The sequence below is a fragment of the Saccopteryx leptura genome, chromosome 2 (assembly GCF_036850995.1).
Source record: "Saccopteryx leptura isolate mSacLep1 chromosome 2, mSacLep1_pri_phased_curated, whole genome shotgun sequence".
Taxonomy (NCBI): Eukaryota; Metazoa; Chordata; class Mammalia; order Chiroptera; family Emballonuridae; genus Saccopteryx; species Saccopteryx leptura.
Window position 1 is genome coordinate 138582606 of NC_089504.1, and position 16173 is coordinate 138598778.

The 16173-nt window shown below is 39.3% G+C and overlaps 1 protein-coding gene across 8 annotated transcripts in view; it reads left to right on the forward strand.

Annotated features, from left to right (window-relative positions):
- DNM1L (dynamin 1 like) overlaps window positions 1–16173 on the forward strand; it is a 72806-nt gene that overhangs the window by 24384 nt on the left and 32249 nt on the right. For 4 of the 8 annotated variants that reach the window (XM_066368929.1, XM_066368933.1, XM_066368937.1 and 1 more), the window contains exons 2-3: window positions 12278–12425; window positions 16132–16170. In XM_066368929.1, coding sequence (XP_066225026.1) covers window positions 12278–12425; window positions 16132–16170 — 187 coding nt within the window. The remainder of the gene's footprint in view (window positions 1–12277; window positions 12426–16131; window positions 16171–16173) is intronic. The other 4 variants (XM_066368931.1, XM_066368932.1, XM_066368935.1 and 1 more) reach the window with 1 other exon arrangement.

Sequence of the window (16173 nt, forward strand, 5' to 3'; positions counted from 1 at the left end):
TCATTTAGTTCTGTTGCATACCCATCACCCGAAGAGAGATCATTCTCCGCCACCCTCCATCCAGTTCTCTCTGTACCCCTCCCACTCCCCCTCTCCCTCCATCCCTCCCCCCACCCCCTGTAACCACCACACTCCTGTCCATGCCTCTTAGTCTCACTTTTATGTCCCACCAATGTATGGAATCCTGCAGTTCCTGTTTTTTTCTGATTCGCTTATTTCACCCCGCACAATGCTACCAAGACTCCACCATTCCGCTGTAAGTGATCCGATGTCATCATTTCTCCTAGCTGAATAGTATACCATGGTGTATATGTGCCCCATCTTCTTCATCCATTCCTCTATTTTTTTTTACAGTGATTAAAAGCCTTTAAGCAAACTCTTGGCCAATACAGCAAGAATCCCTAAAAGAGTAGTGTCCTTAACATGTTCACCAAGTCCAAGTTGGCCCCATCACCATGCCAAATCTCTGAAAAATGCAACCCAACTACAGTTCAGTCTGTTAGGAGCTGTCACAGGGAGCAGGAGTCCAGGAAAAGTCTGCATGGCACTGGAGTTGTTGTCACCATTCTATACTTTGCAGCTCATGTCCAAGTCCCAGTGACCGCTGCTTCTAGCTGGTAATGATTCAGGTAGACTGGAAAAAGCCATTTGCAGCATACTTGGATATGGAGCTTCTGTTCTCCTCTGCCTGGAGAGTTGAGACCAGGTTGCTTTTCCCTGGAGCTCTGTGACTGTGGCCTGGTAAAGAAAACCTTGGGATACACTAAGCTGGGTGGCAAAGGTAAATTCATAATACAAGTTGGCAAAAGGAGGAAAGAGAGCTCTAAATTAGGAGTAGGTCCTAGCCTGAAATATGAGTGGGGCATTGAGATAGGAGGGATAAAGGAAACACTATATATTAAGCAAAGCAGCAGAAAATAGGACTATCAACACCCACAACAGAGATCTTTAGAGGGAAGAATAAAGAACCAGACTATTCAGGCAAAACATAGTTAAGTGGCCCTTGTGTGAATGAGATCAGTTTACCTGCTTCTTGGAAGAAATACCCTAGGCTCATCCACAGTGTTGTAGATGGGGCCGACGGCCCTGGGCACCTTCAGCCTTCCGTGGCAAACCCCAGCTTTCTGGGCAAGGTTAGGTCATAGGTGGCTGGAGCAGGGCTGGAAGAGACTGAAACCCCCCCTTAGAGGAGCGAGGGGGAAGCCCACCTTCCAGTGTCCCTGTTTCCTCACAGCAAAGGCGTGTAAGCCTGGCAGGCTTTAGCTCAATGACCTTCCTTTCCACTATTGAAGCAGGACCCAGATGGCATCCTATGAGACCCCTTTGGGACATTGGAGCCTTTAAGGGTGTATCCTAAAAGCTGGTAGTTCCCCTGATCTCTATTGGGCTTTTTCTGCCTCTAGGTATCTTAAAAGCCATTCTCAGAAGATCTCGCTGAGGGGTTTGAGGATCCTCATCCGCCTCTATAAATCTTTTCCATATATCTGGAGCTATTTGGAAAAAAGACAGAACAGTGTTATTAGCTAGATCTAATAAAGAAGGTAGTAGTTTGCAGGCGAAAAAGATTTGGTGTCTCCTGTTCATCAGCATTCAAAAGAAATGTAATTTTTTTTTTTTTTTAAGTAAAAAGCATGATATGGTAGACCCGTCGGAGTCATTGGCCTGGTGTGCAGGATTCCCGGGTTTGATTCCTGGCCAGAGCACACAGGAAAAGCGCCCATCTACCTCTCCACCCCTCCCCCTCTCCTTCCTCTTCGTCTCTCTCCTCCTGCCCGCAGCCAAGGCTCCACCGGAGCAAAGCCACCCTGGGCACTAAGGATGGCCCCATGGCCTCCGCCCCAGTCGCTAGAATGGCTCCGGTTGTAACAGAGCAACACCCCAGATGGGCAGAGCATTCCCCCCTGGTAGGCATGCCAGGTGGATCCCAGTCAGGCGCATGCAAGAGTCTGTCTGACTGCCTCCCCATCCCCATCCTCAGAAAAATACAAAAAATAAATAAATAAAAGAAAAAATACTAAAAAAAAGGAGGGGGGGCATTCCCTTGTGCTAAAGCTCCAGGGAGCATGTAGTGAGCGTATGTCCTATGAAACATGGAGCTCTATGTTGACATATAAGTCTTTGAAGAAGGAGGAACTGCTGAAATAGTTTATCAGCATTTGTCCCTAAGATAGCAGTCTTTATAGTGGGAACACCATACGTAGATATTTGCTGTCTGTCTATAGATTAAGGGGGGAATATGGCAAATGCTGAAAAGCCATGATCTTTGTGCCCCTCCACTCCCCCAACCCCCACCCTCTCCTCCCCCCACCCTGTAACCCCAACACTGTTGTTCATGTCTCTGAGTCTCATCTTTATGTCCCACCTATGTATGAAAACATATAGTTCTTAGTTTTTTCTGATTTACTTCTTTCACTTAGTATAATGTTATCAAGGCCCATCCATGTTGTTGTAAAAGATCCTATGTCATCATTTCTTATGGCTGAGTAGTATTCCATAGTATATATATACCAAAGCTTTTTAATCCACTCGTCCTCTGATGGACACTTGGGCTGTTTCCAAATCTTTGCTATTGTGAACAATGCTGCCATAAACATGGGGTGCATTTCTTCTTTTCAAACAGTGCTATGGTGTTCTTGGGGTATATTCCTAACAGTGGTATAGCTGGGTCAAAAGGCAGTTTGATTTTTAATTTCTTGAGGAATCTCCATACTGTTTTCCACAGTGGCTGCACCAGTCTGCATTCCCACCAGCAGTGCAGGAGGGTTCCCTTTCCTCCACATCCTCGCCAGCACTTATTCTGTGTTGTTTTATTGATGAGCGCCATTCTGACTGGTGTGAGGTGATATCTCATTGTGGTTTTAATTTGCATTTCTCAAATCATTAGTGATGTTGAACATTTTTTCATATGCCTGTTGGCCATCTGTGTGTCCTCTTTGGAAAAGTGTCTATTCATTTCTTTTGCCCATTTTTGGATTGGATTGTTTGTCTTTCTGGTATTAAGTTTTACAAGTTCTTTATAAATTTTGGTTATTAACCCCCTATCAGACGCTATGTCAAATATATTCTCCCATTGTGTAGTTTGTCTTTTTATTCTGTTCTTATTGTCTTTAGCTGTGCTGCAGAAGCTTTTTAGTTTGATAAAGTCCCATTTGTTTATCCTGTCTTTTATTTCACTTGCCTGTGGAGACAAATCAGCAAATATATTGCTGCGAGAGATGTCAGAGAGCTTACTGCCTATGTTTTCTTCTAAGATGCTTATGGTTTCACGGCTTACATTCAAGTCTTTTATCCATTTTGAGTTTATTTTTGTGAGTGGTGTAAGTTGGTGGTCTAGTTTCATTTTTTTGCAGGTAGCTGTCCAGTTTTCCCAACACCATTTGTTGAAGAGGCTGTCTTTACTCTATTGTATTGTCTTACCTCCTTTGTCAAATATCAGTTGTCCATAGAGCTGTGGGTTTATTTCTGAGTTCTCTGTTCTGTTCCATTGATCTATGTGCCTATTCTTATGCCAGTACCATGCTGTTTTGAGTACAATGGCCTTATAATATAACTTGATATCTGGAAGTGTGATACCTCCCGCTTTTTTCTTCCTTTTCAGGATTGCTGAGGCTATTCGTGTTCTTTTTTGGTTCCCTATAAATTTTTGGAATATGTGTTCTATGTCTTTGAAGTAAGTCATTGGTATTTTAATGGGTATTGCATTGAATTTATAAATTGCTTTGGGTAATATAGACATTTTAATGATTATTCTTCCTAACCATGAGCACGGTATATGCCTCCACTTATTCGTATCTTCCCTGATTTCTTTTATCAATGTTTTATAATTTTCCGAGTACAAGTCTTTAATCTCCTTGGTTAGATTTATTCTAGGTACTTTATTTTTTTGGTTGCAATGGTAAAGGGGATTGATTCCCTGATTTCTCTTTCTGACAGTTCATTATTAGTGTATAAAAATGCCTCTGATTTCTGAGTATTGATTTTATATCCTGCCACCTTGCCAAATTCATTTATCAGGTCTAGTAGTTTTTTGACTGAGACTTTAGGGTTTTCTATATACAATATCATGTCATCTGCAAATAATGATAGTTTTACTTCTTCTTTTCCAATTTGGATACCTTTTATTTCTTTTTCTTGTCTGATAGCTGTGGCTAGGACTTCCAGAACTATGTTGAATAAGAGTGGTGAAAGGGGGCACCCCTGCCTTGTCCTTGATCTTAAAGGGGATTGCTTTTAATTTTTGCCCATTGAGTATGATGTTGGCTGTGGGTTTGTTATAGATGGCCTTTATCATGTTGAGGTATGTTCCCTGTATTCCCACTTTGCTGAGAGTTTTGATCATGAATGGGTGCTGGACTTTATCAAATGCTTTTTCTGCATCTATTGAAATTATCATGTGGTTTTTCTCCTTTCTTTTGTTTATGTGATGAATCACATTGATTGATTTGCGAATATTGTACCAGCCTTGCCTCCCAAGAATAAATCCTACTTGATCATGGTGTATGATTTTTTCCATATATTGCTGGATCTGGTTTGCTAATATTTTGTTGAGAATTTTTGCATCTAAGTTCATCAGGGATATTGGCCTATAATTTTCTTTTTTTGTGTTGTCTTTGCCTGGTTTTGGAATCAGAATTATGCTCGCCTCATAAAAGGAGTTTGGAAGTCTTCCTTCCTCTTGAATTTTTTGAAATAGCTTGAGAAGGATAGGAGTTAGTTCTTCTTTGAATATTTGGTAGAATTCACTTGTGAAGCCATCAGGCCCAGGACTTTTCTTTGTTGGGAGTTTTTTGATAGCTGTTTCAATCTCATTTGTTGTAATTGGTCTGTTTAGGTTTTCTGATTCTTCCAGATTGATTTTTGGAAGATTATATGATTCAATGAATTTGTCCATTTCATCTAGGTTGTCTAGTTTTTTGGCGTACAGTTCTTCATAGTATTTTCTTAAAATATTTTGTATTTCTGTTGTGTCAGTTGTTATTTCTCCACTCTCGTTTCTAATTTTATTTATTTGAGTCCTCTCTCTTTTTTTCTTGGTGAGTCTTGTTAAAGGTTCATCGATCTTGTTTACCTTTTCAAAGAACCAGCTCCTGGTTTCATTGATCCTCTGTATTGTTTCTTTAGCCTCTATGTCATTTATTTCTGCTCTGATCTTTATTATTTCCTTCCTTCTACTAGCTCTGGGCTTTACTTGCTGTTCTTTTTCTAGTTCTTTAAGATGCAGGGTTAAGTTGTTTATTTGAGCTTTTTCTAGCTTCTTGAGGTGTGCCTGTAATGCTATAAACTTCCCTCTCAGGACTGCTTTTGCTGTGTCCCATAAATTTTGAGTTGATGTATGCACATTGTTTGTTTCTAGGAATTTTTTAATTTCTTCTTTGATCTCAATGTTAACCCATTCGTTGTTTAATAACGTGCTATTTAGTTTCCAAGTGTTTGAAAGTTTTTCAATTTTTCTATTGTGGTTGATTTCTAGTTTAATGCCATTGTGATCAGAGAAAGTGCTCGATATGATTTCAATCTTCTTAAATTTGTTGAGACCACTTTTGTGCCCTAACATGTGGTCTAGTCTAGAGAATGTACCATGAGCACTTGAAAAGAATGTATATTCTGCTGTTTTAGGGTGGAAGTTTCTGAAGATATCTATTAAATCGAGTTGATCTAATATGTCCTTTAAGTCTGCTGTGTCTTTGTTAATTTTCTTTCTTGAGGATCTGTCTAATGATGTTAATGGGGTATTGAAATCCCCTACTATTATAGTATTGCTGTTGATCTCGCCCTTTAAGTCCATCAAAGTCTGCTTTATATATTTAGGTGCTCCTATATTAGGTGCGTAGATATTTATAATGGTTATATCTTCCTTTTGGATTGCTCCCTTTATCATTATGTAGTGACCTTCTTTATCTCTAACTATGGTCTTTGTTTCAAAGTCCACTTTGTCTGATATAAGTATTGCTACCCCAGCTTTTTTTTCATTTCCATTTGCGTGAAATATTTTTTTCCATCCTTTTATCTTCAGCCTGTGTGCATCTTTTGATTTAAGGTGTGTCTCTTGTAGACAGCATATGTATGGGTCCTGTTTTCTTATCCATGCAGCTACCCTATGTCTCTTGATCGGATCATTTAATCCATTAACATTTAAGGATATTACTGATATGTAATTGTTTATTGCCATTTTTTTTCTTTAAAACTGTTTTTCTCTTTTGCTATATTCTTTTTTTCCTTTGATCTGTTTACAACAGGTCCCTTAGCATTTCTTGCAGCCTTGGTTTGGTTGCAGTGAAATCCTTGAGTTTTTTTTTTGTCTGTAAAGCTTTTTATTTCTCCTTCAATTTTAAATGATAGCCTTGGTGGATAAAGTAGTCTTGGTTGTAGGTTCTTGTTCTGCATTACTTTGAATATTTCTTGCCATTCCCTTCTGGCCTCAAGTGTTTCTGTTGAGAAGTCAGAAGTCATCCTTACGGGGGCTCCTTTGTAGGTGATAGTCTTTTTTTCTCTAGCAGCTTTTAATATTTTCTCTTTATCATTTAGCTTTGGTAATTTAATTATGATGTGTCTTGGTGTTGGTTTTTTTGGGTTTCTCCTTAATGGAGTTCTCTGTGCTTCCTGAACATGTGAAATGTTTTCCTGCCTTAATTGGGGGAAGTTTTCCGCTATAATATGTTTGAACAAAGGCTCTATCCCTTGTTCTTTCTCTTCTTCTTCAGGAACCCCTATGATGCGGATGTTATTTCTCTTCATGTTGTCACAGAGCTCTCTTAGAGTTTCCTCAGACTTTTTGAGTCTCTTTTCTTTTTTCTGCTCTGCTTCCGTGCCTTTATTTGTGTCCTCTAACTCACTGATTCGATTCTCTGCTTCATCCATCCTGCTTTTAATTCCTTCCGTTGTATTCTTTATTTCAGATATTGTATTTGTCATTTCTGTCTGATTCTTTTTTATTATTTCAATGTCCTCTTTTATATTTGTTATCTCTTTATTTAGGTTTTCGTAATGGCCATCTATGGTTGTTCTAATATCTTTGAGCATCCTAACAATCGTTATTTTAAACTCTGCATCTGGTAATTTGGTTATATCTGATTCACTTAGGTCCTTTTCTGGGGATTTCTCTTGGTTTATTTGTGTTGTATTTCTCTGCCTCCGCATTTTCTCTTCACGGGAGTGGCTGTGATCACGTGCTCAGGTGCACAAGGGTTGGTGGCCTTGGGCTTTTCCCTGCCCCCGTGTATGACGTTATGCTCGGTCCTGAGGGCACTGGCGAGCACCTTTGCTCAGCTGCGGGTCTCCGCCTGTTTCCGAGCTTTCGCCCTGCCTTTGCAGGATGATCCCACTCAAAGAACAGCTGCTAACCTTGGCTCTATCGCCGGGCAGGGCAGGGCTGCGTGCCCAAGCTCAGCTCCATAGCGGAACTCCGCCTCTTCTGGGCTTTTGGCTCCACCCCCGTGGGAGGAGCTGGCTACCAAGTCAGACCGCAAGCCTGGGTTGCACAGGCGGGGCAGGGCTGTGCTCCTCTGCCCTTGCTCCGGGGCTGGTTTCTACCCTTTCTGGGGTTCCCGCCCTTCTCCCGGAGGCTGGATTACAGGCTGCTGGCAGCTGAGCTTGACCGCTTTTGCACGCCCCCTTCTCCCCAGCTGGGCAAGAGTGAGCTCACACCTGAGCCCAGTGGTGGCCAGCCGGCTTCCGCCCCTGCCAGCAGAACCGCGCTTTTGTCTCCTGCTGCCGCCCGCTCTCCAGTGCGCCCTCAGCAGTGTGGGTGGGGGCGTTGCAGCTCGGACCCTAAGACTCACTAATGTAGACCCGAAAGCTCCCTCCTTCTATGCGACTCTGCTCTGAATGCTGCGGGGGAGCTTGTTTGGCTGCTCTCCTGCTTCCCTTTGCTGGTATTGCTGTTTCCGGGGGAAATATTCACCTCAGCTTTGGGGAGTGACTCGTCCCAGGGGTTAGGGTGGCTATCTCCCAAAATGTTTCTCCCTATGCCTCCTAGATTGCACTCTCTTCTTGTTACTGTGGTCCTCTCCTCTCTCCCCCCGTCCCCAGGAACCCCAGGTGATTGTTTTTGAGAGAGATGTTCTGCGCGGTCCCTTTAAGAAGGATCCTGGGTCTGAGAAATCAGACTCTCTCACAAACAGTATCCTGACTTGTTTCCAGCTAAATACTGCCCTTACACCTCTTCTGGGCTCTGGGGCTGCAGGCTGGGGCTTTGTTCCTGGGGCTCAGGACACTTTCCCCTCTGCTAAACTCACTTCCCGCCACGCGAGTCTCTCCCTGCTGCCGTTCGTTCTGAGGAGCTGGGCAGCCCTCTCCACGTTTCCGCGTTTCCGCTTTTCCTATCAGTCTCTGTGTGGCTTCTTCAGTGTTCCTTGGTTGAAGAGTCCTTTTAGTTTAGTCCAAAGTTGGTTTTTCCAGATGATAGTTCATAAAATTAGTTTGTAATCCACTTTGGTTCTGGGAGGTAGATGCTGGTACGTCCGCCTACTCCAGCACCATCTTGACTCCAACTCCAGGAGTTTTTAAAAAATAGAATAGATAACTAACTTCTCTATCCCAGAAAAAGAAGAAGAAAACCAGGAAGAAGAAATTAACAGTATTAAAAACTTAAAATAAAAAGAAAACCAAGAAAAAAAATGCACCTATCAAAAAAATTACAAAATGAAATCAGTAAAATATAGATATGACCAATAAAATTAGTTTAACGCTCAATTGGAAAATTCGGTCAGAAAAAAGAACATAAAGCCCAACCAGGTGGTGGCGCAGTGGATAGAGCATCAGACTGGCACTCGGAAGACCCAGGTTCGAAATTCTGAGGTTGCAGTCCTGAGTGTGGGCTCATCTGGCTTGAGCACGGGCTTACCAACTTGAGCACAAACTCGCCGGTTTGATTATGGGATCATAGACATAACCACATGGCCACTAGCTTGAGCCCAAAATTCGCTGGCTTGAGCAAGGGGTTACTGGCTCTGCTGTAGCCCCCTGGTCAAGGCACGTATGAGAAAGCAATCAATGAACAACTAAGGTACTGCAACGAAGAGTTGATGCTTCGCATCTCTCTCCTTTCCTGTCTATCCGTCCCTTTCTGTCCCTGTCTCTGTCAAAAAAATAAAAGGAAAAGAAAAAAGAACTTAAAGACAAAATATTAGAAATAAGATAAACGAGCAATTTCTAAGAACATTATAAGCAGTTATGCCTGTAAATTTGAAAGCCTAGCGTTTACTGATGGTGGTGCAATGGACAAAGTATTGACCCTGAACACGGAGGTCACTGGTTCGAAGTCATGAGATCTCTGGCTCTGAGCGTGGGCTTTTCAGCACAGATTTTCCATATGATCCCAAAGCTCACCAGCTTGAGCCCAGACATTTTATGCGTGAGAAGCCCAAGGTCACTGGCTTGAGCAAGGGGACACTGACGTGCCCGGGTCAAGGCACATGAAAAGCAATCAATGCAGTACTACAGTGAAGGCAACTAGGAGTTGATGCTTCTCACCGCCCATCCCCAATTAAAAGAAAACCCAGGAGCATTAGATGATTATTATGGACAGGTTTATCAAACACATAAAGAACAGGAAATTTTTGTTGTTTAAATTATTTCAAAGCACAGAAAATAAATGATGGAAAGTACCCATTTTACTTAATAAGATAAGCCTGGTTACTAAAACCTAGCAATACTAGATAAGCAATGTAATTTTCAACATGACCCTCCATATCCTGTTTTCTCTTAAGTGAGGCTTTTCTGGACAACATGAATGGGCCCTGGTGTCTTCTGGCTTCTGATTGGATTTGGAAATGGGGAGCCCAGGCAAGAATTGGAGAAAGGAGACTAAAGTTCGGGTATTTATTCCTCTGGCGCACTCCCTGTATGTAGGTTCCTAGTCCTTCCTTGGGGGCCGATGGGTGAAGAGAGCTGCTTTGTTGTTACTTGCCTGGGTTTTTGCACTACCCCTTGTGATTCTCCTAGGCCTCAGTGACAGCTTTGTAAATAGTCCACTTGTAAATAAACCCTCTTTAAGTTAACCTAAGTGGGCCATGTACTTTCTGTAGACCCTTTCTGATACAAAGATGAGTTTAGAATTTTGCATTTATAGAAAATATAAAGCTAAAAGATGTACTGTTTTTGGCTACTAAGAAAATATACAGTAAGAAAAACATTAATTACAAAGTTAAGAAAAACATAAATACTATGAATATTTAACATGTATAATACAAACAAAGGGTTTATATAGTGTTTGATTTTTCTACCATTAGAACAATAAGTTCTCAGTGTCACTTATAGGATGTGTGACATTAAGAAAATGACATATAATGAAATCGGTTTTTACCATAGGCTAATTGATATAATCGAGCGTAAGTTCCTGTATTACATCATCAATGTTATAACCAAATGACATTATTCAAGGATCTGCTGTATTTTGTCGATATTAGATTTTTTGAGTGTGATCATTGAATTGTGGTTATATGGAAGAATGTCCTTGTTCTTAGAGATATACCTCAATATTTAGAGATGAAGTGTCATATATAAAATTGTCAAATGGGACAGCAAAAGAAAAATGTATGTGTGTGTAAGGGAAAGTCTGTCAAAATGTTAATAATTAGTGCATCTTTGTTAAGGTATATGGGTAGTCACTAATATTCTTGCAACTCTTTTATGGCTTTGAAATTTTCAAAATAAGTTTGAGGAAATACTGAAAACAACAAAAAATTAAATACAAGGATAAAGAGCTTTATAGAACTAATAAGAAACATATAATATGCCAGCATTTAAACAAGCGAATTACTGGAGAAATATTGAAAGCCCTTAAACAAAATGATGCTTGACTTGAATAATAAAGGAGTGCAAATTTAGATAAGCTGCCAGTGTTTGATCTATCAGAGTAGCAAAGATGCAAAACAGTGATAATGCCCATTGCTGATGGAGATGTAACAGATTTAACAGGAAATACAGCTTGGTGCCTGCCATGTTGTGTGCGGCCTGGCACTACCTGTGAATGCTCAAAATCTGTATGATCTTCAGTCACAGCAATTTCATTAAATGAAATAAATCTAATGAGGTAATTGGAGAAGTGAGGAAGGTTGTATGTACAAAGAATATATTGATAATTTGAAGCACTGTTAATAGTGCAGAAGCCATTTGTGTTCATCATTTGGGGTTTGATTTATACACAGTAGAATACTATTTAACTGTTATACACAGAAGTTAATATCTTGATATAGAATGATATCCCTTATTGTTATATTAAAATAAAAGCAGGCTAGAGAAAAATATATATAGTGCTACCCCATTTAAAGTAAAATATCTACATATTATAGGTATAATTTTATATATACCAATATTATAGAGGTTTTGAAAACCTAGTAAGAAGACTGTCAAAAAGGTAGGAAAATTATGGGAGAGTGGGACTTTATTTGTGTGTATGACAGAGACAGAGAGAAGGACAGACAGGGACAGACAGACAGGAAGGGAGAGAGATGAGAAGCATCAATTCTTCATTGTGGCTGCTTAGTCTCCTTAGTTGTTCATTGATTGCTTTCTCATATGTGCCTTGGTAGGGTGGTGGGGGAGCGCTACAGCAGAGTGAGTGAGTGACTCTTTGCTCAAGCCAATGACCTTTGGGCTCAAGCCAGTGACCATGCAGTCATGTCTATGATCCTACACTCAAGCCAGTGACAGTGACACCCCGACACCCCCCCCCCCCCCCCCCACGCTCAAGCTGAATGAATCTAGGCTCAAGCCAGCAACCTCAGGGTTTCTATCCACTGTGCCACTGCCTGGTCAGGCAGGATTTTTTTTTATTTTAAAGAAATAAAGATCATATTATAGAAAAGAACTGTTTTCCTTTAAAAGTCTCGGCAACCATCTTTATTAAGATAATTTTGTATATGTTGCTGTGTTCGTATAGTCTTACTGAGTTATAAGAAAATCTATTGAGGCGGTGGCGCAGTGGATAGAGCATCGGACTGGGATACGGAGGACCCAGGTTCGAGACCCCAAGGTCGCTAGCTTGAGCGCGGGCTCATCTGGTTTGAGCAAAGCTCACCAGCTTGGACCCAAGGTCAATGGCTCGAGCAAGGGGTTACTCAGTCTGCTGTAGCCCCATGGTCAAGGCACATATGAGAAAGAAAGCAATCAATGAACAACTAAGGTGTCTCAACGAAAAACTAATGATTGATGTTTCTTATCTCTCTCCATTTCTGTCTGTTCCTATCTATCCCTCTCTCTGTCTCTGAAAAAAAAAAAAAGAAAGAAAGAAAATCTGTTAATAAACTCATGTTGCTCTTGTATATTTTGTTTTCAGAGCAGTGGAAAGAGCTCAGTGCTAGAAAGCCTAGTGGGGAGGGACCTGCTTCCCAGAGGCACTGGTATTATCACTCGGAGACCTCTCATTCTGCAGCTAGTCCATGTTTCACCTGAAGATAAACGAAAAACAACGGGAGAAGAAAATGGTAAATTTTAGTATGGAATAAGAATTATTATTTTGGTTGAATCTTAAAGATATGAATTGATTAGACAGAAATTAGTAGCTGTAGCAGAAGTAGAAGTCCTCTGACGAGAAGTGGTATATAGCTTATCATGTAAAAAAAGGAGTAATTTTTGTTATTTTGCAGAAGATGAGTAAACTTGTGTGGAATAGAATAGTACCTTTTTGATCAGTTTAGTAAACTGTTGTTCATGCTTTCTAATAAATTAGGATTTGGTGAGATACTCAGAAAACAAGAATCAGTTACTTTAAAGAAAAAGTTTTTGTCTTCAGTGTTTAAAAATTTTTTCCCCCTAGTGTTTAAAACAATGTATTTGCTGTTTTAGTTTGATGTAGAATTTAAATAATATAGCTTTTATTTTAACGATTTATTTTAAATGAGATTAAACGACTTTGCTTTTCAGCATAGCAGTATTACCTCACCTTCCTTTTTTTGATCTTACCAAAGTGCCTGCTAAATTTGAATCTTTTGCCCTTCAATAGTATAAATATTAGTTTTAGAAAATTTTGATTTTTTAATTTTTTTTACTATCCTTCTCTTGCTAAGGCTTACCTACATAGCACATACTGTTTTGATTTTTAGATCCCCCTCCCCCAAATAGTAAATGTGGATTATTAAGATAAGAAAATATGCACTGTCCTTTATCGTACTTTGACTAAACTGAAAATATTTTAAGAAATGCTATGTGTGTACATCAGCAGATTTTAAATTACTTATTAAATATGTATCCTGTATTAATCATTTATGTTAGTGAAGTTTGAAATGTTTGATGAGTAATATATTTAATGTTCCTTTTTTTAGTTTAGTGTTTGGTTCAGACTTTCTGTTAGATTTTGAAAGTGTAAAGTAGCTAGTGATTAAATGACATTTGCAGCAGAGTACCATGTGTTTTCCATCTGCCGGAATCTGTTTTCAGTGCAGTTTCATTCTACTTTCTGTATTTGATCTAAGATGACAGTATTGATGAAACTGAAGTTACTTTAATTTCTGTATCTGATTTTTTTCTTTCACTTACTATAGCAGCACTGGTGGTGGTAGGTTAATTCTACCCAACCCTCCACCCTTTATTCTCCCCTCCCCAGAGAAACGAGACCTGTTGTGAGCATTTACAATGACTATCAAGTCAATCACTGAAGCAAATTAATGAAGTTGTAGGTATTAACAAGTAATTTTTGGGGGAGAGACTGCCCAAGGACCTGAGGAGCCTTTTAATTATATTAGGTGGCTTGTTGGTATATTATTCATCACTTTGCATTTCTATCATATTTTTTTTATTATTGAAATTCTGGACCTTGAATTTAATCATTTTGCACTAGTTTATGGTCCAGATTCAAACATATAAAATTATACTTTTACTATTTTATTCCTACTAACTTACTAAATCAAATTTGCCAAATACCTTAAACTAAAATTTTAATAAACTGTATGGCATTCATTAGATATCTTTTAACTTTTTGTTTTCTTCAGTCACCTTGAAAAGGACAGATGACAACCTGTCTCTCAGATGTGGGCATTTGTTTCTGCAGGCGGGTGTACATTTCAGCTATAGAAGTATTAGTTTCTTCCTCTTTGCTTGTATGTCCACTATATTTTGTTGCTGTCTCTTCTTGGTGGTTGGTTAGTAAATCTGTATATTTTTACCTGTATAAATATATATATTTTCCAAGCTTAGTGCTTATTTTTTTATATAAAAAATTAAAAGTTCTCTTTAAAATAACAACTCAGTGTGAACACGCAATACACTCACTGTACCCAGATGTGTTGTAGAATTGGGCACCTGAAACCTGTATAATTATGTTAACCAGTGTCACCCCAATAAAATCCAGTTTAAAAAAAGACAACTGAGTTACTAAGAACACAAAATAGATTTCATAAATTTTGAGTACTAAATTTCATGTGCCTTATTAAGAACTAGAGTAAGTTCCTTAGTTTCTCGTCAGAGCCTCTTTATCCTCGGGATAAACAATTCTACCTAATCATAAACCATTCTAACCCAGAGGAAATCAGAGAGAATGATGCAAAAAAACATTTAGTTAGCCAGAAGAGTATGAACTATCTGACAGCCTGAGAGAGAGGAGAAAGGGAGGAAAACATAATCAGAAGAACTTCAAAAAAGGAAAAAAAAATCAGTCTCTAAGCATTTTGTACAGGGTTTAGCCTCAGAGGGCTTTGTCATGTTACTAATAATAGGTTAATTTAAGAACTGTATTCTATTCAATAAGATGACATGGAGCAAAATGTTAGATATAGAGTTCAGTAAAACTGGCTTAAATAAAATATTTTAATACATATGTATAATTTAATTATCAGGAAAATTTACTTAACATGAGGTCTCCCCTCTTTTTTTTTTTTTAAGATTTTATTTATTGATTTTACAAAGAGAGAAGTAGGGGGAACAAGAAGTAGTTGCTTGTCATATGTGCCTTGACCGGGCAAGCCCAGAGTTTAGAACCGGCTACCTCAGTGTTCCAGGTTGGCACTTGATCCATTGTGCTACCACAGGCCAGGCAAAATTCATTATTCTGCCAACTACATAAGATAATTGAGGTGTTATGTAAATTAATAGTATTTTTCAGCTTGTCCCTCACTTCTGCCAATGTAAAAGAATTTTCTGGTAAAATCTTAATAAAAACAAAATCAAACTGTTAAAGTGGGATGGTGATTTAGTTTGAACTTTGAGTTCCATGATTATCTTTCTTATAAGAAATAAATTATATTTTCCTTAGATTTCTCTTAGTTAAAAATCCAAAAGTAACATGCTGATGAAAGACCAAATTCTGTGTCCTGTTAAATTCAATATATATTTCAAAGAACAATCCCTTATAAAACCCAGTCTTAGCGAATATATACTTGTATGTATGATATATACTTACTCTTAAGGTTCTGAAAGATGTATTTGTTATGTTTTGTAGAGTCTTTTTTTTTTTTTTTTCTGTATTTTTCTGAAGCTAGAAACGGGGAGAGACAGTCAGACTCCCTCATGCGCCCGACCAGGATCCACCCCGCACGCCCACCAGGGGGCGATGCTCTGCCCCTCCAGGGCGTCACTATGCCGCGACCAGAGCCACTCTAGTGCCTGGGGCAGAGGCCAAGGAGCCATCCCTAGTGCTCGGGCCATCTTTGCTCCAATGGAGCCTCGGCTGCGGGAGGGGAAGAGAGAGACAGAGAGGAAGGAGAGGGGGAGGGGTGGAGAAGCAGATGGGCGCTTCTCCTGTGTGCCCTGGCTGGAATCGAACCCCGGACTTCTGCACGCCAGGCCGACGCTCTACCACTGAGCCAACTGGCCAGGGCCTGTAGAGTCTTTTTGACTATGTAGTTTGTCGTTTTCCATAGTCTATTATCAAATATCTAAGGCAAATTTTTGAATAGTAAATTAATTTTAATCTATTTGTGTTAGAATTTGAAACCAGAAGTGACATAGTTAGTTGTAATGGAAAATAAAAATAAATTATGGCACACAACATTCTTTATTTATATCACTTAAAATATTATATACATCCCTCTAATTAGAATTAATTGTAATAGATATTATACAGTTATTAATTTTGAATAATTGGATGCTATGTGCATTTGAAATGTATTTAGGTTTCTGCACATTTTTAAAAAAGGTTTAAAATATTAGGGATAAGCACTAAACTTACCATTCTGTGCTGTTTCTCTTTAACTACAGACCCTGCTACATGGAAAAACTCAAGACACCTTTCTAAAGGTT